The 25,085-nt window shown below is 35.0% G+C and overlaps 1 protein-coding gene across 1 annotated transcript in view; it reads right to left on the reverse strand.

Annotated features, from left to right (window-relative positions):
• Positions 1-19,873, reverse strand: part of LOC111045028 — a 135,299-nt gene extending 115,426 nt beyond the window's left edge. Inside the window, 1 exon segment of the mRNA XM_039431851.1 lies at positions 19,801-19,873. Coding sequence (XP_039287785.1) covers positions 19,801-19,873 — 73 coding nt within the window.
• Positions 19,874-25,085: the final 5,212 nt, after the last annotated feature.

The raw sequence follows: 25,085 nt of genomic DNA on the forward strand, positions 1-25,085 counted from the left end.
GTCTCCTCGTTTTCATCTTACTTAGTACAGTATTTCCGTTTCCGCTTATCTTCTCCTCTTCCTTATTTTCCAGGTGTGCATCAGTCTTTAACTTCTACCGTAAATGAATTACATAGTCTCCGAATCCATATTCCCTTCTTTCACATTTCCGTTATGCATGGCACGTTACCCTCAGTAAATTATTATATTATCATATTCTCCATTGTCAATCAATAATAATTTTCTCATCAATGCATTGTCGTCGTTTTTTTCATTCCATTCCTTTTTGTTTTTTCTCTGTTTTTGGTCATTCCATCTCATTATCTCTCTATTTGAGCATTCTTTTCCATTATCTTTATTGAGCTTTATCATTATTACAAATAATAAAATATTCCTATTATAAAGATGCACTAGATAAGTTTATTTGCAACTTATCTGCGCTCAGGCTTATGCCTTAGCAGGTTTTTTTTCCTGTATTGTATCAAGTGTATTATTTTGTATACAATATTGCATAATAGTATGTTATTATTCAATTGTATTTTTGTCTTGAAAATGGAAAATAAATTTGATTTGAATTTGATTTATTGTTGTTCCCTTCTCCCCTACCACATCTTATGTTCTACTTGAGTTGAACATAAACGTTGCCTTCTCCCTGTACTTCGGAATTTCCCTTGAAGTAACCTTCTTCTATTCGTCTATTTTGATCTTTCTACTATTCCTCCCTCTTTTCTGTCTCCTTTTGTGTTCAACTCCCTTCTATTCTTCGACTCTATCAATATTTTTAAGCTCATATTCCTCCTACACTTTCTTCCTATTCTCCTTCTTTCTCTATCTTCTTCCTCTTCTCTATCCCTCTCCTTCTCCATACCTACTCCTTCTTCTCATTCCCTTCATTCAATCCGGGTGGGTCAGCAATTCTTCAATTGATTCCACTTGTAGAAAAAAATTTGGAAAATCTGTGTAAAGGAAGGAGAAAACTGAAGAGAATGAACAAAATAAGAATGGAATTTGCCTGGATTCTAATGTCATTCTTGCTCTACTTCATCTTCAACATTTTCTTCTCCATTTCTTCCTTCACCTCTCTAATCTATTCTTCTCATTCTATAACCTCTTTCTCCATTCAAGAGAAAAATATACATTTCCTCCGATAAATAAGTGAGCTAATAAATAAGCTTCTAATGAAGTTAATAAGTTTTCATTCCTCCTATCTCCCTCTGTGGTAGAGAGTTAGTGGGGAGGATATTTTTAATATCCTTTCCAAAGAATGGATATTGATATGTCCAAAGCTCCGCTAATTTATGTAGATGCATAACAATATAATTATCTATAGTTATTATATTACAAATTACTTTTTCATATCATATACAGTTCAATAATTATTTTCTCAGTCTATATTATGTAAATTCATCTATAATTTTGCAGTATTGTAAGCTATTGTATGTAAGTGTATAAGCCAGTATATATTGCAATCTACATAAATGAAGTAAGTACTCAATCAATCAATCAATCTGTCCTCTTCTCTTTACTCTGTTTCACTCGTGATCCTCCTCCCCTTTCTCCATTAGTTCCTACTTTCCTCTTTCTCCTCCTCTTCCTCCTCCTCCTCCTCCTCCTCCTTCTCCTTCTTCTTCTTCTTCTTCTTCTTCTTCTTCTCTTCTTCTTCTTCTTCTTCTTCTTCTTCTTCTTCTCTTCTTCTTCTCTCTTCTTCTTCTTCTTCTTCTTCTTCTTCTTCTTCTTCTTCTTCTTCTTCTTCTTCTTCTTCTTCTTCCTTCTTCTTCTTCTTCTTCTTCTTCTTCTTTTCTTCTTCTTCTTCCTTCTTCTTCTTCTCTTCTTCTCTTCTTCTTCTTCTTCTTCTTCTTCTTCTTCTTCTTCTTCTTCTTCTTCTCTTCTTCTTCTTCTTCTTCTTCTTCTTCTTCTTCTTCCTTCTTCTTCTTCTTCTTCTTCTTCTTCTTCTTCTTCTTCTTCTTCTTCTTCTTCTTCTTCTTCTTCTTCTTCTTCTTCTTCTTCTTCTTCTTCTTCTTCTTCTTCCCTATCCCTCTTTTCTTTCATTTCTAATTTCTTATTTTCCCTTTATTCCCTTTTTTCCATTGAAGCAGGTAAGTAATGCTTTCATGCTTTCCAGGTAAATGAGCCTCAATCCTCTTCCTGGGATTTCACTCGTGTATTATATACGCCCCACATATATGAGATCACATACACACACACTCCCATCTCCGTTTTTAACGCATCTTTATGCGCGACCACATATGAACTCCTAAGCAGACCTGCTTTAATCTACCTCGTGAATTTTGGTTAACAGGCGAGTAATCGCGATTTTGGGCGGCTTTACAAATTCGCATGGCCTAAGCGTAGGATGCTGGTAATGAGATTGATCTTTGTGAGACGTGGGAGCTCTTGTATATATTGAGACACGATGGAAGAATTCAAGAATTCCTCAAGCTTTATCCCTCAATAGTTTAAGGAATCCAAGTGAAGATCCACCACTTCAATAATGGAAGAGTGATTTAATTAGCCGAAAATCATAATTCAACATAATTACTTCTACAAACCGGTGTTTTTCTACAACTGGAAATTTCAACTTTTACTAATCGTCTGAGAAGGATTTTAACAATATATATATATGACGTTTCCATTCGGAAACCTGGACATTTTTAACTAAAGATGGTTGTAGTTTGGTTCATTTCTTCTCAGTTGCCATGCAATTAAAATCACAAAGTGGTTTGGACTCACAATTCTACAAGAGGAAACTGTTCAAGATTTACTCAATCATCAATGTGATATCTTAAGGTGCGTACAGACTTTCGCTCTGCTCCGCAACCGAACGTCACTCCAACAGAGCGATTGATGATCGACCGGGGAGCAACAGTGGTTCGACCGGGGAACGCGAGAAGATCTAACATCTTCCGTAACGTTCATGATGGGTGCGTGGGCGGAGCGACTGTGGTTCGATGGAGGAACGAGGGCGGTACGAGGGCGGAGCGTGCTCGGTGCGGGTTGGAAGCGCGTATATGTGTACGCAGCTTTAGAATATCAAGAAGGTCTACATAAAGGCTACAAATGCCGGAAATGAGCATCACTAATCAGGATCAACCATGTTGAATTATTGAATTCTACTCAAATAAAAAATCAATATAGCTTGATAGTGATATTGTGTGCCATTGCTAGCTTAGGTCTGGTGTCAGAGGTTTAGGCCATACCTGATCAATTTCAGGGCCTTTGCTTGTCTAGGACTGTTTCTAGGCAGCTGGGAAGGCGGCTTGAATTATCCATCCGGAATATTGTTCGATTCCATAAATCAGCCATCAAAAGAGAGCCATCATAAATCATGAAGCTGAAACGACGGAGATTGAAGGCATTACTTAATGAACAATATTCACTCAAATTGCCCCTAGTGCTTGTGGTGAAACGTGGAAATTGAAGTGAGAGTGAAGCTCTCACCCCGGAATTTTAGAATAGATTGAATCTGGAGGATGAAGCTCGAAATGACAATCTGTGAACCAGAGAAACACTCCACTTTCACCTGAATAGTTAGGAGTGAAGGGAAATATGCTTAGGAGCAAATAAAGGAGAAGAATGTGGCAAACGTGGATGATGAAAAGGTTTATTGATTCTTTATTCACTACATTATAATGAAAACATAACATCGCAGAATGAAATAAACGAAGGGAAATTATGAACACTATCAAGATCCGGAAGATCCATTGAATGCAGCCAAGATATTCTTCTCCTTCCAGGACCTCTTTTTCCATCGATTTTTCCTTGGACGATTGTCTGTAGTAAAAAGTACCAGGAGTCGTTCCTCATGATGTGGCCCAGATATTGCAGACAATCGTCCAAGGAAAAATCGATGGAAAAAGAGGTCCTGGAAGGAGAAGAATATCTTGGCTGCATAAACTTAGAAAGTGGACGGGAAAAACATCAGCTGAACTCTTCCGCATGGCTGTGGACAAAATCAGGCTTGCCATGCTGGTTGCCAACATCCGAAACGGATAGGAACCACAAGAAGAAGATAATGAAAACAGATGTCAATTTTACGTATTCAACTTAAAGGTGATCGATGGAATGTGATGATTGATTGATTGATTTATTTGTTACATGCTAGGTCTTGAAAAACCTATTGCATTTATACATTACAATAATTATACAATGCGAAATTGAAAAATAATAATAAATTAAGTATGAGATTAACCTCTAATAAATTAAGTATTAAGATGAGGGGTGAGGAAAGATTGAAAGAAGTCGACACCAATAATATTGGAACAGCCACACATATTTTCCAAGGTTGTCACCGTTTGAGACAAGCTGTGATACAACAGTAGCGGTCTCTTTTTGTGCGGGAGATTGAGGCGCAGTGGGGGAAATTATCAAGGATCCTGGGTTTGCAGATGATGATGAAGTTTCCCTATTAACCGGGGAAAGTTGTGAGTTGGTTAGAGGGGTTGGTGGGGGGAAAAGAGGGGTAGGAGAGTTAAGAGATGACTTTCATCTTACGTCAATAGCATCTGAGTGGCACTGGCTTGGCATGGCGTCACTCAGTGTTGAAGTGAGCTGGCATTCAGATGTTGTGCCTTGCGCTGTGGTGGATGCACTGCTGCTAGGCAGGCAAAGTCAACACTGCTAACCAAGTTCTCTGTTTGAGACCTGCTGATGATTCAGGGAGGAGTGGTGAGTTTGTAAGGAGGTGGAGAAGGAGGAGGAGGGGTAAGAGGAGAAGGAGGAGGAGGAGGAAGAGGTGATGATGCATTGATACATACAATATCATTCTCAATATATGAAGTAGGAGAAGGTGGTGGAGGAGGAGAATCAGGTGGAGGAGCAGGTGGAGGAGGCGGTGGTGAAGAAGGTTGTGTAGGAGGAAAATGAGGTGGAAGAGTAGGAGGAGAAAGAGGAGAAAGAGAGGAAGGAGAAGAATGGGAAGAAGGAGGAGGAGAAGGAAGAGGAAAAGGAGGTGGAGGAGGAGGAGAATGAGGTGGAGGAGCAGGAGGAGGAGGCGGTGTTGAAGAAGGGGGTGGAGGAGGAAAATGAGGTGGGAGAGTAGGAGGAGAAAGAGGAGAAAGAGAGGAAGGAGAAGAATAGAAAGAAGAAGGAGGAGAAGGAAGAGCAAAAGGGGGTGGAGGAGGACAATGAGGTGGTGGAGGAGGAGAATGAGGTATCGGAGCAGAAAGAGATCAGGAGAAACAAGAGGGAGAGTTGGAGGAGGAAGATATGTAAAAGCAGAGAGAATGAGGAGAAGATATTGTGAGGAAGAGGGCAGGGGTGAGGTGAACAGATGGAGAAGAATATGTAGGATGAGGAGGGAGAGATAGTTATGGGAGGAAAGGGATAACAAGAAGGGATGATGAGAAAAGGAAGGAGGAAGAGGATTAGGGAGGGATAAGGGTGGGAAAAAAGGATAAGGAGGAAGAAATGGCGGATGAATGGAAGGATGAGAAGGTAGAGATGGAGGTGTATGAATGGAATTGAGTTAGAGAATAAGAATGAGATAAAGGAGGAGATAGAGGACGAGATCGAGAAGGAGGAGAAAGGGGTGTTGGAGATAGGAGGAGGACAAAGGGCAACACAGAATAGTGGAAGGAGGAAGGAGAATATGAGAGGAGACTAATGGATGAGAAAAAAATAGAGTGGCATGGAAGAAGAGTGATTATGATAAGAGTAAGAAGAAAAACGGGATTTGTTCAATGTACAAGTGGAGACAATTTTTGACGTAATGAAACCGTAATCCACCGTTGAGTGGAGGTGAAAGAGGATGATTCTAAGAAAATGAGAATAAAAGAGATAGGAAGAGGATAACCATCATCGGGAGGCATGATTCAATAATAATATCGAGTGACCTGGCTGGCTCAGGTCTGGTGTTGGAGTTTTCAGGTCGCAATTGATCAATTTCAGGGCCTCTTTTGATCATACGCAGGATTGAATGTGAAGAACAGGTGAAAAAATTAGGAGAGAAAGAGAAAAAACACTCCATTCGATGATGAAAAACCATTGGTGAAGATAAAAATAGAAGAAGAAAGGGATGAATGACGGGACGATTAAAAGATGAATACTCAAGATGAAGTATGAAAATATGATGAGAATTTTAATAGAGAAGAAGACAAGAAAGAAAAAATAGGAGAGAAATGAGGAAAAAATAATTATGTTTGTAGTAAACTTTTCAATTATATTCTACACTATTAGCATGTGTATTGAATGCTTGATTTGCAATCCTGACGGATTGATGAACTTTCCCTTCAATCACTCTCTTTTTCATTTCTCTCTCACTCCAGTATCTCACCCTCCTATTCCTATTTCGCAGAATCACAGAATGCTGAACTCATCATATTTTGTTGTCGCAAAACTTCTGAAAGAGTAAACTTTCAAAACTTTCGATGGTGACGTCGATTACCGGATTTATGTTGTTTGTTCGAGAAAAAGTCGTTTTCCCAGCGCTAGGATGGAATAGTCAGTAATCAGACTTGGATTCAGGTTATAATATTGTTTTTTTCTGTTTTGTTCGTGGAGTAAAATTGAAAAAGATATTCTCGGAACAATTCGTTACTAATCAATACAATTTTTATGAAAATGAACTTGAACATTAAAACAAATCAACTTGAGGATCAAACAAAAGTTTTGAAGATTAATTATATCAAATAAATCAATAGTAATTTCATATTTCTTCAGATATTAAATAATTATTCAATTACCATATATTCAATTCTATAAAATTTACCATACATAACACTTCATCTCCTAAGATTGTGATAAGGGTTTGTTTGTTCACTGTATCATGAGCAGTTTGGAAAAAAGGACAATATGAAATTATCATACTCAAAAAAATAAATGGAGATATAAATAAGACATCATGTTCCAGACTCGAACACTTACCACCTCATTGTCTTCTATTATCGGTAAGAACACATCCTAGAAAAGTTAACTCGATTTCTATACTCATTGATGACGGGATGTGTTCAATATTGGTGATAGATCATAGTATAGCACGATTGAAAACCTCAAACAGTTGGAGAATCATCAATCATCATCAATACAAACAGGAGAACAAAGAGTATATGAAATGAGAGAATTCTTTCTTGTAAAAGAGTCAACAAACATTACCCTTCTATGATTTCTTCTTAGAAAACTTAGAAACTTAAATATCACATATATACACATTTTTTCATGATTCATTTATCAATTGGAATACAAATATCCAATGATTTGAATGAAAATTGTGGATTACCACGTATTCTTATTATCTGTATCATAATTTGTTGTATCGTATTGTCAATTGTCGCTGAAAAAAATTCAAGTCACTCAAACATCAATGGAAAGAAGCATCTTGAATATAAAAAGACAACAAAGAATCAGGAACTCTTTTATAAGAAGTATTACAAACTTTGAGGATGTGACAAAAACAGTGAAGTTGCTGAAATGGAAATGGGCTGGCCACATCGCAAGATTAGAAGACGACAGATGGACGAGAAAAGTCACCAGTTGGGAGCCAACAAGAAGAGTAGTCCAGTGGTTTCCAGTCGGAGTGGTTTCCAGTGGAAAACAAGAAGAGTAGGTCGACAGAAAGCCAGATGGAAGGATGATATCGTAAAGACTGCAGGTATAAACTTGATGGAGACAGCGAAAAACAGGCAGAGATGGAAAAACCTGGGGGAGGCCTATGCCCGCTAGTGGGCCTAGTTTCCAGAGAAATTATGAAATTTATGTATTGGAAAGGGAAATTATTGTTTTCTTATTATATTCTTCTTTATATTATATTATTCTTTCGATTTCATCAAATTTTATAAACTATCATTTTTCATTTTGCTCGAGGAAGAAAAAAAATAAATTTGTACGACTGTACGGACTCTATTTCATTTGAAGATTTTGTAAAGTATTTGAAATTTGGGTAGATGTAAAGATCCCTAGCTGAAGTACTAATAGGTCTGAATAAAATAACTGGCTAATATCGCCAATGAGATAACAATAAAGATTAGATAGCATCAGCTTGTTCTGGCTAAACGGTACAATAACCTAAAAAGGATTGAAATAATTTTTTTTTTTGCTAATATATAATATTATATAAAATTTTTTGAAGATTGAGGTTAGGTATATACATTCAGTGATCGGCGACCTAACGATCGACCGAACCAAGCAACGTAGAATCTGACCAAACCCCTTGGCAGAGATCTATTGCAGCAAAACGGTATGCAATTTGAAAGAACAAATGGTCACGTGGCTAACTATTAGGAAGCATGAAATAAATATTAGTATATAGAATATTAACTAGCATGTAGAGAGCATACTTAAAAAACCTAATAAAAATAATTAAGTGTATCCAGGAAATAGGAGGTTACCAAGCGCATGAATACTGAAACAATTTGCATGCACCAATCACATAATGGCAGTTAATAGGCGGCAATAGTATGCCAATTCAAAAATATTTATATATATTTCTATAAATGATTGGGATTTATGTAAAATTATTGTATAGTCTATGTTATAGATATGGCCCGAAGGCAAAGAAATTATTAAACATACAACATAAGTAATAATTTAATATTTTAGTACGATCTATTTGAACCTTTAATGGCGGAGGACTAGGATATTCAAATTTTATGTAAATTTGAAAGTCGGAAATAAGAATTGTAAAATTGAGAAAGGAGAACCATCACTCGCCTGCCAAATGCCACCATGAGAGGACCCTAAATATTTTAGAGCGTAATACCTTGCTATAACTTGTAAAAGCTAAAGTTAGATTGAATTATTAAATTTCTTAAAAGACTTTGTGATGCTCTTATAAAGCAGAAGTCATTTTCAATTTCAAATAATTTTTGTAACCCCTTGGAAGAGACGATTCCGGCTACCATAGTCCAGGACCACCAGGAGTTTGATCGACATCGGCGGCTTATAAGAAGATTTCGACACGTGAGTGAGAAAATTGAATTAGTGATGGGCGCCCTTAGTGCTTCGAATTACCTAATAATCAAAGCTAGCTCGTCGAAAGGGTTTTCTTATAAATTAAGAATTTAATAAAAATACTTGCGCAAGTAAAATAGTATTAAAGGTATTTTATTAAAGGAATAATGAATCAGTACATTTCAGAAAATTCTAATAAATCAAAGAAGTATAAAATCTAGGCTATTAAAACATATTCATATGATCTTTAATTTTTGCAATAATTTGCGATAATTTGTTGTAGCTCTAATTCACTAGATGAATGCTCTACTTATTCCATCAGGTGCCGAATCTTGCACCCTGAGATAAAATATATATTCATAACAAGGGAATCTACTAGATACTAGAGAATTAAATATATATATATATATTTGGATTATTAGTTGCCAATTTATCAAGTCGATCTTAAGGAGCCTATTTTTAATTGAATTGTCCAAGTCGACAAGTATTAGCAAGCTCATATCGCAGCTACATGCAAAAGGATGCATATGATTTAAAATAAAGGCACATGGTAATGTTTCGTGCTATAAATCTAGAGTATAATGTTTAGCCTGTGATATTTTACTGATTTCAATTATTGTTCTATTTTTATATTATATATTTTTATCGCTCTTTATATTTTGCCTTGATCTATTTTTTTGCAATATTTGTTAATATATGTATCAAATTGTTTATGGTGTGCAATTTATTTTAATTCCTCAACACTATAGGATAAGTATCATATATATATATATATATTTTTTAATGAATTACAAGAGTTATAGGGGAAGCTCATACCTGGGCCTATAAAGATTTTTATGAGACTATGTCCTATTAAAAAACCACGACCTAATTTTTATAATTATATATCAAATATTTCATGCTCTACCGACTGATGCCAAGCAGGAGGCTAATCGTTATTTAAATATAAAGAATAACGTCAGAATTTATATATGTATTTATAAAAAAAAGAAGAATTTCTCCAGTGTATTGAAAACTGAAGATGAATGGTTTGTAATAGATTGTAAATTGTTTTTCTAATGATGTATTGAAAAATGTTGCCTGGAGACTAAATAAAGGCTTTATTTATACATTTATTTATTTTCTATTTATTGTCAATTGTAGAAAAGTGTTATTGGAAATACACTTTGATTAGATTACGATATTCTAAAACTTCAAGTTGTGATAACAGGGTACAAGTACTCGAATTAGTAATGGGGAACTCCGTCTACTAAAACAATACAGAATACAAGAGATGACATCAGCTATGAACAGCCTTTCCTCTACTGAGAATCACTTTATACTGTCAGCATAACTCATAAATATGACATCAATGCTTCCAATTCGACCAATACTGCCAGTATAAATTGCAGCCGTCCCTTGCATTCAGAATGCAGACAGACGGCCGGCTGCAGTGAAATTCACTTCAATCTGTCAGCATAGGTTGGGTCTGGTGCATTGACATTATTTATAAGGATTGCAGACAGCTGTGTTGTGCTGGCTATCAAACTATCAGATGTGTCTGGATTGCTCTATCACGCATATATAGTCGGATTCACTTTAAATTGACAGAATTCTTCGTTTATACAACATCCATTCAACCGTTCAACAAATGCTGTCAGCGTAAAGTGAAGAACAAACTGTCACCGCTTCTTATATATAACATGAATGTCACCCATTCAAACAATGCTGACAGTTTCAAGTGAATCTGGTTATATAGCTTATAGCTTAGCGCAGACAGCATATCATCCAGTGGCCAGAAATTATTTATTTCAGACTGTGCAGCAAATTGGAGAGCAGGAGAAAAAGATAGAGAGGGTGAGAGAGAGCGAATGTGCGAGTAAATGAGCGAATGTGAGAGAGAGAGAGAGAGTGTGTGAGAGAGATTGAGCTTGAACAAGAATGTAGTAGTCATTTGGCAGTGGATGATCAATGTACATTTGCCGTGACCCTGAATAATTTGTAAGCTGTTCTGCGTAAAGTGAGACTCCTCTGCGCTGTGCTGCGAGTTGGAGGAGTCCTCTCATCACTTGCCACATGTCAGGAACCTTTCTATGGGTCTACTTCTCTATGGTGTGCGGGTTGGGGAGATGACTGCTATCATTGCAGTTATAAAGTATCTTCTTATACTTAACTGAAGCTATCATAAGTTTACTGATTCATTATCTCGAAGTATGTAGATATACTTTTATGAATCGTAAACTTATTATAACTACAGTTAAAGTTGAGTATATAAAGATAATTTATATTTATTATAACTGCAATGATTGTGGGGAAGCTGCCACCCCATCCAGCACATCATAGAGCTGTAGACTCTGTAACGATCCATTTTTGTAAACATGAAAATAGTGTCACTGTCAAATTTCCAAACCTAAACTAAAGTTTCCAACTCTGCTATCTGCCAACTATCGTAGCAGATAAGGCAGCTCTAGCCAAGCTCCAACAGATAATAGTTGAAAAACAACTCCTTCACCCTTCCTTTTTCCCGTTCCTATACAGGCAGTGATACCAAATGTACAGGAAAGTGCAAGTGATGAACCAATAGTGACTGAAAAAGACAGTGCGGTTACAAAAGTGCAGTGAACGGTGCGGTCCCGAAAGTTGCCATGTCAAGCTGTGACGTCTCGTGCGTAAGGAAATTATTATTAACAGCGGTGAGTAAAATATCACATTTTATCACTATCATTCTGCCAGTTCTAACTATATTTATCCACCACCTAATATATTATTTCCCATTCAAAATCATCCCAAAGAATATAAATTTCCTATTTAAATTTTCTTATATTTTTAGAATAAATTCATTTCCGATCATCAAACCCTCTTCTCTTAAAAAAAAGGGTTTGCAAATTATTAATTTAGACAAAATTAAAAGAAAATCCGTTGCACATGTTCCCTAAAACAGGGACATAATTTTAAAACCCTTACAACATGGCTCACGAACAGTGACCAAAAATATTAAAATCGTTACAACTCATAGAGTGCTCCCTGACATGTTACAAGAAAATGATGAGAGGCCTACAACTCTTCCAAATCAGAAGAGGAGACCAGATATAGGTTCTATAGGAATGAACCGACAAGAAGAAACATAAATTATATAGATTCAATATCTGGTCTCATGAGGAGATCAATTTGCATTATAAATTTTATTTGGTTTCCGCATAGTATTATAAGTTGCATACAGGAATCCTTCATCGTCTTTTTATTCCTTTATGGAACACAAAGGAAATAGTTCAAGTGGAATAGAAGACTTATCCTGATAATCCTGCTGATTCATGTAGAACATCACTGTCTGCTTCATAATAACCTGACCTACTACTTTTGGCTATCCACTTCTTTCAACAGAAAAGCCGACTTTAAGCGACTTCTCCAGCCCGGGGAGCTCACTAGCAGCCCTAGAGTTATACTACGTAGAGTATAGAACAATGTGTTAAATTCATGAAAATAGTCTCAACAATATTAGCCTTCTTCTTCTTCTTTATGTGCCGTCTCCTTTAAGAAGGTTGGCTATCAACATGGCAATTTTGATTTTTGAGGCAACCGCCCTGAAAAGATCAATGGAACTACTGTTGTACCACTGTCTCAAGTTATTTAACCAGGAGATCCGTCTTCTTCCTATACTTCTTTTGCCTTGTATCTTTCCTTGTATGATGTTTTGCAAAAGTGTATATCTCTCTCCTCTCATTACATGACCCAGGTATTGCAGTTTCCTGATTTTGATGGTGATCATGATTTCTCTGTCCTATAATAGCCTATAATAGCATAATTCAACGTGATGACAATATTGTACAATATTCTTATTCAATGTGACAATACAATAAGAATTGAGGAGGAGCCGAAGAATTCCAAAGAGGGAGATGAATAATAATATAATATTATAGGACAAAAATGTATATTACTGCTAACGAAGTACTCACTGCTAACGAAGAAGCCTACTTATGCCAGTAGTTCCATTTCTGTGGAAATGTATCATATTTGAAAAATAGTACATATCTTGACTGATAATTGTGACAAATCTTCTTCTTCTTTTTCTTCTTTTTCCCATTCATATCCTTCTTCATGAACAGATAGAGAAGAGCAAAAGAGCAAATCTGAAGACAAAGTAGATCTAGAAGGAGGGAAAGAGAGGAAGGAAATGATAAAGATGACAGACAGAATGGGCGGGCGGGCGGAGAAAGGCTATACCATCACTAAAGCTGCTCGAAAGTAGGACTAGGCCCTATTCTCACCTCGTCTCAAAGACAAAGGATAGACTGCCATTAAGCCAGGAGGAAGTGGAAGTCTGACTGCGCTGAGAGATCACAGAGATAAGCAATCGGGGAATATGGCAGCCTGACAGTGATATTTCAACTGTCACTGATGGCACGATCTCAAGATATTCATCGCAAGTGAAATATTGTGTGTGCTTTCCTGTAGCCAAGTCGCTGATTCAAGCTAATAAAAGTCTACTGGAATAGTGTACATTGGGACTGGGTTGGCTGTTAAGTGCAGTATTCATGTGAAGTAGGACTACTCTGTTTAATCTCTAGAGTTCATGACAGCCTTCATGAATTTTGGGATTTGATGATCTGTTCAATCTCTAGAGTTCATGACAGCCTTCATGAATATCATTCATCATTATCATTTATTCGTGGACATAATCACAAATCATATAAATATGATTAGGAAGGAACAACAGGCTTGGCCCAAATCTATTCCATTCCCAAATTTTGATAAATTAATAAAATGTCCAAAAAATAGGTTATGTTTCTACTGAATAGGTTATGTTCCAATATTGAAGAATATTGGAAAAATCAGTTTGTTTCCCAAACAGGTAATACACCTTTGAGCGTTATTGTACTAGTAGTTCTGTGAACAGTGGACCTCACGCAGTATTCTCATCCACAAGTACCTGATTGAAACTATAGACCTTATGGAAATACAGCAATAGACTGGCTTCTCCACATAATATCTGTGTAATCACTTGTCAGCTGATTTATGATGAATTCTATAGCCTGATTTTTACTCTAATATTGGCGTATGAAGAGGCTCCTTTTTCCTTTTATATTATCCTTGAAATGCAAAATTTCCAAAAACCTTGTATATACTTCGACGCGCAATTAAAAAAAGAGCATACCTGTCAAATTTCATGAAAATCTATTACCGCGTTTCGCCGTAAATGCGCAACATATAAACATTTAAACATTCAAACATTCAAACATTCGAACATTTAAACATTTGAACATTTAAACATTTGAACATTTGAACATTTGAACATTCAAACATTTAAACATTTGAACATTTGAACATTTGAACATTTGAACATTTGAACATTTGAACATTTAAACATTTGAACATTCAAACATTCAAACATTAAGAGAAATGCCAAACCGTCGACTTGAATCTTAGACCCACTTCGCTCGGTCAATAAAAGAATTATTTTGTAAATTTTTCATGTTAATGTAAACTTATGGGACAATAGAGAAGTTTCAAAATCGAATCATTTGGAGAGTTATATCAGTAATATTCTATTATGAGATTATATCTCATTTCTGGTTGTATTTTGATCACCTTCTTCAATTATTATTCCAAATTGGGAATAATAATTATTCCAATTATAATCTACAGCATTTAATTGGGATTTTCGTTCAATGATAATTATGAAATATTATACTACTAAAAAAAAACTCCAACCGTCATTTGAAACTTGAGCATCGAGCATCATAGCTGGAACATTATTAGAATTTCATTCATTCTTCCAAAAGTGAAGTACAGACAACACAGCCCACCTTGTACTTGGAAGTAGAACGTTTTAATAACAGTGGGTAGTCTGACGAAGTCGTCTGAGGGCTGGGGTTGTACGTAATTGTCAAGAAATGAGAACAGAATAGATAAGGTTTCAAGAGAAGTGACTCAATTGAGTCGGCAGCACACAACAGAATTGAGAAGCAGAGAAGGAAAAGAGGAAGAAGATGCAAAAGTCGACATTATTGTTGGAAGAAAAGAGATCTTTATAGTTGAGATCAAAGTGAGACAGAAAGTGCAAGATGCTTCTTCTATTTACAACCCTTGCAGAAGAGACAAAATTCAATTATTATTCTACAAAGAGAGGAATATTGAGTTTGTACGCCTCGCCTATTATTTTTATCATCATTTCATAACTCGAGTTACCATAACTTGAAGACTTGGAATTATTTTTGTGGTAGATTGTTTTTTCCTTCTGTTCATGAGAAGAAAATATATCGGTAGGGTGTGGTAGTGGCACAAGAATACTTCTCTCAATGCAATGATAAAGATATTTAATAGAAAAACTTGAACGTTGAGAAGTTGCAGATAGACTCTTCCTACACAATAAAATAATTATGAATTTCAAGAATAAATATAATATTGGATCTTATAATACAAGTAATTATAATTGTATTGTATTCCATGTGATGCATCACTATTGTAATCCATTTTGGTGTACCCTGAAGAAGAGTACCTATTGGAGAAACTTTAAAGTAGAGAAATAACAGATAGACTCTTCCTAAACAATAAAATATTTATGAATTTCAAGAATAAATATAATATTGGATCTTATAATACAAGTAATTATAATTGTATTGTATTCCATGTGATGCATCACTATTGTAATCCATTCTGGTGTACCCTGAAGAAGAGTACCTATTGGAGAAACTTTAAAGTAGAGAAATAACAGATAGACTCTTCCTACACAATAAAATAATTATGAATTTCAAGGAGTAATAATATTGGATCTTATAATACAAGTAATTATAATATTGTAATACCCTTTATTGTAATCCATTCTGGTGTACCCTGAAGGAAAGTATTATCGGAATAGATCAAATTCAAACTGAGAGGTTTAAAAGCTAAAATTTTAAGAGAGGGCATGTGTTTTCTTGAATCTCTGTACAATTCAGCCAGAGATTAGAATAATTAATCAGAATAGTATTCCAATCATTCATATTCTTCTATTGATGAACAATAGTTTTCGGAAAAGTAAATGGATGAATGAACAATTGTGAATTAATGGAACTTGTTTTGTAATTTATTCCGCTACACACTGAAAATATGAATCAGCCTAAACAATTACAGCTCATGAATTTATTGGTGAATCAAACTCATTCCTAGAAGTTATAAAACAATGTTGTCTTTGTTCCTCTACAATTATCCATGCTGGTATCCAGATAAATATGAGTGGGCGTTCAGTAGTATGAAGCACATCCATAAATTGTTCAAGTCTTCTCCAAATATTAATACAGATCCTTATAATTGAGCTTGTTACTCCTCTAAATTATTATTTGTTAGAGAGACGGCTGAAGCCGAAATATATAGAACAAATGGGGATGATTTAATAACACTGACTATTTCAACTTATGACCAGCTCTATAACTAGATATAACTATGCTGCATAATATAACTGAAGATCCGTAATGTAGCATACAGATGATGGCATTAATAGAGTGCCACTCACCATTAATGGAACAGAGACGGGCATTATTCCCCCCAGCATAAATGGGAATCATTGAGATAATTCAAGGACTTCACACTTCTTGCATCAGACACATTGAAATAAATTAGATCTGTCAAGTTTGTTGATTGTGGTAAATGGAGATGCATTTTCAGAAATTGTATGGTTTGTTGACTCATGTAAAATGAGAATGTTTCTTTATGAGTGATAGGTAGGTTTCATTCACAGTAAATGATCTGTGCAGAAATTATACTACTTTTCATCAATAGTATTCGTTGATGATAATTGTTGCTATTCCTTTTGATTTAGGGCCAAAATTCGGAGTCCCCATATATAGAAAGATATAGGATTCATGATAATGAATCATGAACATATTGTTTTTTATCGTATCAATCTCTTATTAGCTAAAAACTTATTTTTGTTTTGTAATAAAATTTCACTTGGTCTTTCATGATGCTTCGAATAATGTGAAGTGTCACCTGGTCATATGGGACATATATATGAATCATATATTTTATCTCATATTGATCAGGATTTTAGAGTTTTAAATTGAAAAAGTTTAATGGACAGTGTTTTTGTCTTTGAACAATCTTTGTCATCGACAGAAAGATTGTTTATTTCATTTGTTGCCCGAACTGTGACAGGAAAACTGTATTATAAAACAAGAGCAAAATCTATCCCCTTCACCAGAACAGCCGGACTTTACTCACAGTCCTAACGAACGAGCTCACACACCGACCAAAAGAAAAATTTTGTGTGCCAAATTTATAATGCCAAACATGAAAGCCATTTCAGTACATATTTTTATCTGTCGCACAAGCGGCACGTTTGTTATTAGAAACAAAAGAGAAGCTACATTAATTTTGACAACAAATGAAATAAACAATCTTTCTGTCGATGACAAAAATTGTTCAAAGACAAAAACACTGTTCATTAAACTGTTCTAAATTAAAACTCTAAAATCCTGATCAATATGAGATAAATATATGATTCATATATATGTCCCATATGACCAGGTGACACAAGGAATGGGTTGACTGTGAGGGATGGTTTCAAGGAAAAACGATTCCTATTATCAATCTCAGCCATTTGATAAATGTTTATTCCAATATTATATTCTGTGACTTTTCTGTCCCCTTTCAAGTGCTTATTTTTTTAGCTATTCAACTTCATTATGGAACTGTGATAGTTCAAACGAATTTATTCATCATATTTTCAAATATTATTTCATTATTCATCCATTTTATTCCATCATATTATTATAATTCCATATTCATAGATTAACAGAGTAATCTAAAACAATACAGACAATTATTTATTCATCATCTTTATCATGTTATTATGATTTGATATTCACAGATTACAGAAAAATCTTATTCAATACAGACAAAACCATATTTTACAACATTGAAGAATTGCAATAGAGCCATGAAGAAAAATGTTACCTTAATGACCACAATTCAATGAATTTATTTAATGCCAAACATCTTACATGTACAGTATCAGTGATAAGTTATTGTGGATAGATCTTTTGAAACGATTACTAGATCCAGATAACAAAAATATATTTTTCAATATCCTGAACCTCTTCCAGGAATTTTGTTGGGGATTGAAAACATTTTCCTTTTGAAACAATCCTGGAAATTGTTCAAGCGATCACAGAAATGAGACAAGAGAGAGAACAATGAAAAGGAAACATAAAGATCATCAGATGATTTCGAAATATCACCAGAACGTTCGAGGAGAATTGCACGAAAGAAATCCACTAATGAGAAAAAATATCTCCTGTAAAAACATTATTTGATGCAGCACCAGCTCCTTAATTCTTGGAAATGTCAAATCCTACAGCTTTTGGAGGAGCTTTAGGATTTTCCTACTTGGAAAATCTGTTGGAAACTCTTTCCAATAGAGCAAGGAATAGAGATAGTGATATTTTTAAGAAACAATCAACTTTTAGAAAACTTTATTCATCAGCACAATAGGAATGTTAGAGGTGGAATAGGATCCTAAACAGTTTAGTTCTATTACTATATAGCCTACTCATGTTCCTTTGAAATATTACTTTTTCGAATTTAAAAACTATCCCATGGAATGATTTAAGAATAATTATGCTTTCTAATGATTTTATAATGATAGTACTGTATCCCAAATAGTGATCAAATTTATATCATAGGTAGTAATATTTGTAATTAAATATTTCCTTACTCTTAATAGATAAGGCTCTCTTATTGAGAATCAGGGAATATTATGTATATGAATATTCAATGAATCATTACATCTAAAGTATAATGTGACACATTATGTTGACACATATTCTTGGAGATTAATTCCGTGAATCTCTCTATATTGTATTAACCTAGAATTAACGAAACATTAACTCTAAAAAGAAATTGATTTCCATTTCTACCCTCAACGTTAACGTTAACAATCCTTATCAATAGCCTACATGCAACAGAATCCTCTTCTTTCAAGTGTGATGTGCTTTGCTAATTCAAACTGTTATTTCGTGATTCATTATTTTATCCTAAACAACTAACGAGTAATAAAATGTCTCACATCCAGTCTCGAATCAACTTGAAATAGAATTGGCATCACAAACTACATATTCACCCCTCTTATACACATTCCCTAGAATGCATTAGATATTCATCTTTCAATAGGAAATTACCCTTCATAATAATTCTGATAAGTGTACAAAACTCCTGATTTTATTCCCTAAAAAATTTGAATTTCCTTCAAAATGTAGCTTAATCAGAAACCTGGATATTTGTAGACCATGTGATGAATATTGTTAAATTAAGTCAGGAGTCATTTTCTAGAAATGGAGAACCTACTTGCTGCTTACTATTGTCTTGTTAAAACTATTATTATTCATAATTTATATATTTATACTCCATTAACAGATTTGGATAGTCTACAACATAGTATCACAAAATTACATAGAATCTTAAATTCTGATGAATTGAAATTACAGTCAACAACCAACAAATGCAGTGCATTCGTGCATTCCAACGTTAAATTATGTTTAACCCACGAGATTTGGAAATTCCTTCTAATCCACGAAATCCAACCTCAATACATACATCTGGTTTGCATACTTGAGTTAATATTTTCTAATTTTTAAACTAATTCTGTGGATGAACACTAGGTTATATAGAGAAATTAATAATTCATTGTACACATATTATTCATCATGTTACTAAAGTTAACCTTACTGATTTGCTGAGTGTCTGGAATTCCTGTAAATTCTTGTACTGTATTTGGCCAAATTTTTGGAGATATTTCTAATGATATACCTGTGTACAATTAATTAGCACTTGAGATTAACTCCATTATCAACAGTATTCTCTTTAACAGGGACCTTGGAATTTTGGTCAATGCACCCTCACTGACAATCAGGAATTTCACTAAATCTCGCACACTTTCGGTAAACAAATTAAATTACTACAAAAATCGTGTTGTGTGAAACTTACAGTACTGTTGCACGAACGAGACGGTGAACAGCAGCGAACCAGCAAGCACCTTCCCGTCCGCCCAGCTCTTCATTTTCGCAAAGTCAGCAGTTCGTCCGATCAGCGATCTCACTTTCAATCATCACTCACATCACCGTAGATCAACTACTGATCCGCTCGCCACCGCTACTTGGCGCTAACTGACAACTGCCGCGTTCCGCCACTAGATGGCACCACTGGCAGGCTGTGACGTCACACTACCCCTCACTGCTGCCAACCTGACGGACCGAAAACTTCGTACAGCTTCCCTCAGCGTTATCACGCCGAGGGTTGTCTAATGTGAAATAATGTTTATTTAATTACATAGCCGCCTGGTGTGTGCAATTGATACAGCAATAATTTATGATGGCTGGGTTATGAAGTGCTGGCTAAACTACCCCTGAGATGTACATACCATTGTATTGTCGTAAAATGATCATATTCCGCGATTTACTGTGATGTTATTAATTATCTTGTTTATGTTTGCACAACTGTCTGTTATACTCGAATGTTCGCATTTTAATGAGAGTTTTATGATTTTAATTTTTCGACTTGATGGTGACTCCGAGCTACCCCCTATTATGCCCATGATATTGAAGTCATGAAAATTAATAATGATTCATTGATTCACCATCATGTCGATTACAAAATGCATGATTGTACAACTATTTATTATATCTCTAACTTTGCCCACAACAAATGTAATGATTATAATGTCTAACTTGGCCACTGAAAAATGTTCCATCAAACCAACACGTCACCCAGAATTGCATACAATTGGCTGTGGCAGGGAATCAGCTGTTTATGTAAATCAGCCAATCGTAGAACATTCTGGGAGTAGCGTTGGAAAACTAGTTAGTGGTCAGCTTGAAACTAAATCTACTCATCATCTATGATAATAGTTCTGTTATCACTCTTTGTGTGAGTAATTTAACGAGTTTATAATTTATAGGCTAAGATTCTGGATCAAGGGTTGAAGATGCACGTCCAAGAGCTTATCCATTCAATGTTCATATGGTTTATTATCATAAATCATACATTATATTACCATTTTATAGATCTCTCAGTCATCATATTTCATATTGTTCATGAAAATTTCACAACGGTTCATTACAATATAACCATCATTGTATAATCATATAATGTTAATATTTATCTAAATTCTCTGGCTTTGCACTGGATACATAGAGATTTAATCTAATAAAGTTTCAATGTTAATTTCACACAATATCTATTGCCGGAGTACGTTCTATTAAGTATAATACGATATAAATCCATTGCCAATCACAATGTAACATTTAGAATACTGAGCGTACAGCCCTCACAATTCAATTTGCATGTCAAATTGTTCAGAGTCGAGAAATCTGAACGCAGGTAACATATTATTAGCAAAGTTTGGGCCACCACTCAACGGCAGGGCACTAAGGCACTGAATTAATAGTCCGATCCTTGGAAATTCTAGTTCAGTTGCATCATACCCAGTAATTGGAATGCCTGTTTCTGCGAATAAACGTAATCAAACGTCCTGCTCTCCAGTGTGGAAGTTGGTATCTCGTGCGCCAAATTTATCTATTCTGGAGGGATCTAGTGTAGTACCGAAAGTGTATGTAGTTGCTTATTGTGTTGAATGCCATGACTATGGTATAATTACTGGTATGACTCTGAACACAGAGTATCAGTGAAACTAAAAGCCCAAATGAAACTGGAACTACCTGGGATTGCAATGAGATGTTGAGAAGTTTGACATGATAACTCGGGTGTAGCAGATTCAATTCTGAAATTAGGCTCTGCTGATTCGGACTAGAGTACTGAACTAGCAGGATAGTGCCGTGATGAAAGGAATTGGCTTTGTATGACAAACTATACTAATTATTAGTCTGTTCATCGAAAGGAGAGACAGCAACATTGTGTTTAGGCTATGGCACACACCAGTTAGTCAAGACAAGATAAGACAAGACACGTTCAGTCACTATACTCCACATAGTTGCTTATGAAGACATTTCTAATTGCAATGACTAATCAGTGTAGGGTTACGTCATAAGCAACTATGTGAAGTATTGTGACTAAACGTGACTTGTCTTGTCTTGACTAACTAGTGTATGCCTAGCCTGAGTGTAAAATGAATCACTCATATTAATCACTCATTCAATACTCATTTCATTAGTCTGATTCTATAAAAACAGAAGTAATGACTCATATTAGCTATTAATAGCCGATTTGTAAAACACAAATTCTATTTCTTATTTTCTGTCATTCCGTTTGATAAATAGACTGTACACGTAGGAGTATAATCATGGCTTACTTCTATCTGTAGTAGGCTGTGGTATAATATCAACGTACAAACTAATGTCTCTCCGTTGTTATTACATATCATGTTCAAGGGGTGCTTATAATTGAAGAAAGTTGAGAAGTATACTATTCTAGAATGAGAAAAGTATCGAGATGTGAAGTGGATAAACTTCAGCTCTTGTAAAACGATTATTTGTTAGAATGATAGAAAAATCTGATAAGAGATTTAATTCATTTTATTGTCAGAAAAAGAAGGATATTAAAATTGTTTCAATTCTAGTGTGTCAGAGCCTTCTTCCAATAGGAAAATTCTGTACATTTTTGCTCTATCATAAAATTATTCAAACAATTTTAACTCGTATTTTGATTTTAATTGATAATTGAAAACGATTATTAGTTCAGTGAAATTGAGACCTCTGATATAACAGTAAGTATGAAAATTTGTTACAAGATTACAGTCAGAACATCAACTCCTATCATTCAGGAAAATTTATAATTTCCAACGAACCATCCACAGAGAAAGATGACAACCACCGTGCATCACTCGAGCTACAAAAATATCCGACAAATATTTGCCAATAACGAAATACTTTACAGCCGATAAGGAGATATGAATAGCTGGCATAAGAGCGCTCACTCACTCACTGAGCAAGGGTTATTGCAGTTGAAAAAGTTCTATCACCACGAAAAGATTGCCAGAAAATATGAGAATGATTCAAGCGTGCATATATGGATGTGAGCAAGATGCACACCACACAGCCAACGAATAACTTTTCAAACTTGTTTCAGCTCACAAAAACTTTCGAATTTTTTCTTCTCTCTTCTTCTACTTGCTTTACTTCTGCTCCACTTATTTCCACTACTCCTATTCTTCTTTCTCCTGTTTCTTCGTCTCCTTCACATCTTCACCCCTTCCTCTTCATCTATTGTTTTTTCTTTAACAATGAACAACAATTTCCCTCTTCTTCTTCATGTTTCTCAAAGTAAATTGCAAGGACTGTCATCATCCTTACCTTATTCTTCCACTACTTCTATTTTCCTTCGTAATTTCATTTCCATCCATAGCCTTCTCTTCCTCCAAAATTTATTTATTTATTTATTAGATAGAGCGAACAATACAATAGTCGGAAAAGAAAAAACAGGCTATTGCCCAAAACTTCTTCAATTTCCTGATTTTGTCACAAATCGTCCAAATATTATGTAGGTTATGTTACTTCAATTTCAACACCAAATCTTCAATCTGAAACTATGAATCAGAATAAAACAAAGAATTTCAAATTCAGATAGATTGATAATAAAACTTCCGTTAAAACAAAAACCAAACTTCAAATATTCACAAAATATAGAATAAAATCACTTAAATTTTGAGGTCGAAAATATCACTTTCACCATAGCTAGAACAGACCCAAATTATGACCCTGCACTACCTCTCACCTCTATCTCCTTCTCCTCATACTCCTACCCTATAATTATACACCCTCATACACCCTATTATAATTTGTAGAATACTACATGCATTTTTACTTCCCTCATTTTCACTTCATCTCACATTTTCTAAATCATCTTCTCTCCTCACCTCTTTCTTCTTCTCCTTATACTCCTAATAATCTATTATCATTTGTATAACACTCCACACATTTTCACTCTCCTCTTCTTCACTATATTCTTCCTTATTTCCACTCCATCTCACTTTTTCTAAACCTTCTTCTCTCCTCACCTCTTTCTCCTCCTCCTTATACTCCTAATAACCTATTATCATTTGTATAACACTCCATGCATTTCTACTTCCCTCTTTTTCACTTTGTTCTTCCTCATTTTCACTTCATCTCACATTTTCTAAACCTTCTTCTCTCCTCACCTCTTTCTTCTCGTCCTTATACTCCTAATAACCTATTATAATATGTAGAATACACCATGCATTTTTACTTTCCTCTTTTTCACTTTGTTCTTCCTCATTTTCACTTAATCTCAATTTTTCTATACCTCCTTCTCATCCCACTCATGCTCACTGGCACTGAATATAACATTGAGCTCTTCTTCTATTTTTCTGTATAAAGAATCAAATTCTATACTTATATTTCTGAAAAATAATTCTCCTTCTTTTTTCGCTCCTTCTGAGCTTCTTTACAAAAACTATCCTCGTGTTCCTTTACTTCCTTCTTTATCCACTGATCCTTTTTCATTCCAGCTTTCTATTTTCCTTCTTTTCCTGCTTCTATTATCCTTCTCGTAATCTTGATTCTCTTTCCTTCGTCCATCCTTATTCCACTCTTACCCCTTTTTTCTCAGTTTTCCATCCTTCCTTCTTTCCCCCCTCCTTCATCCCCTACCACCAGAGTATTCGCGAGTTTTCCAGAAGGGAAGAGAAAAGAAATTTACATACTCGAAGACCTAATCTGTATTCTTGTCTGAAACTTTTCATATTTTCCACATGCTTATCTATGTACATTTTCCGGTCGAAAAGTTGAGAAGAAGCATCTGAGTTGTGAGCTATACTATACGGAAAAGGGTGATAATATCCTTTTTACTGTTCGATTCACATGCACAAACTTGTGCAGGATCATCTGGAGAATGTTAAGATGGAGGGGAGCTGACTTCTGCAAAGGAGATAAGTTCTTTTCAAAGAATGCAGGATTGCAATCCAGCCACGTTGCATACTGTTCTGGGGAAATTCGTAGTGGTTGTTCTAAAGTGGGAATGGTACTGTATATTTCACAGCAAATTGCAATAAATAAATCTCACTACTGTGCTGTTCAATTCCAATTACAAGTGCTACAATAAAATTACACTAATTTATTATTTCAATGGTCTGATTTATGTATTATATAACTTTCCATTTGATATCTCAGCATGTTGCATCATAGTGGAAGCCTACACAATATACTTATTGAATGAAAAAGACTAAGAAATTGTCAAAAAACCACTGTTTTATTGATAATTAGAAAGACCGGTTTCGGTTATTACACCATTGTCAATCT

This window comes from Nilaparvata lugens, chromosome 7, assembly GCF_014356525.2.
Source record: "Nilaparvata lugens isolate BPH chromosome 7, ASM1435652v1, whole genome shotgun sequence".
Lineage (NCBI taxonomy): Eukaryota > Metazoa > Arthropoda > Insecta > Hemiptera > Delphacidae > Nilaparvata > Nilaparvata lugens.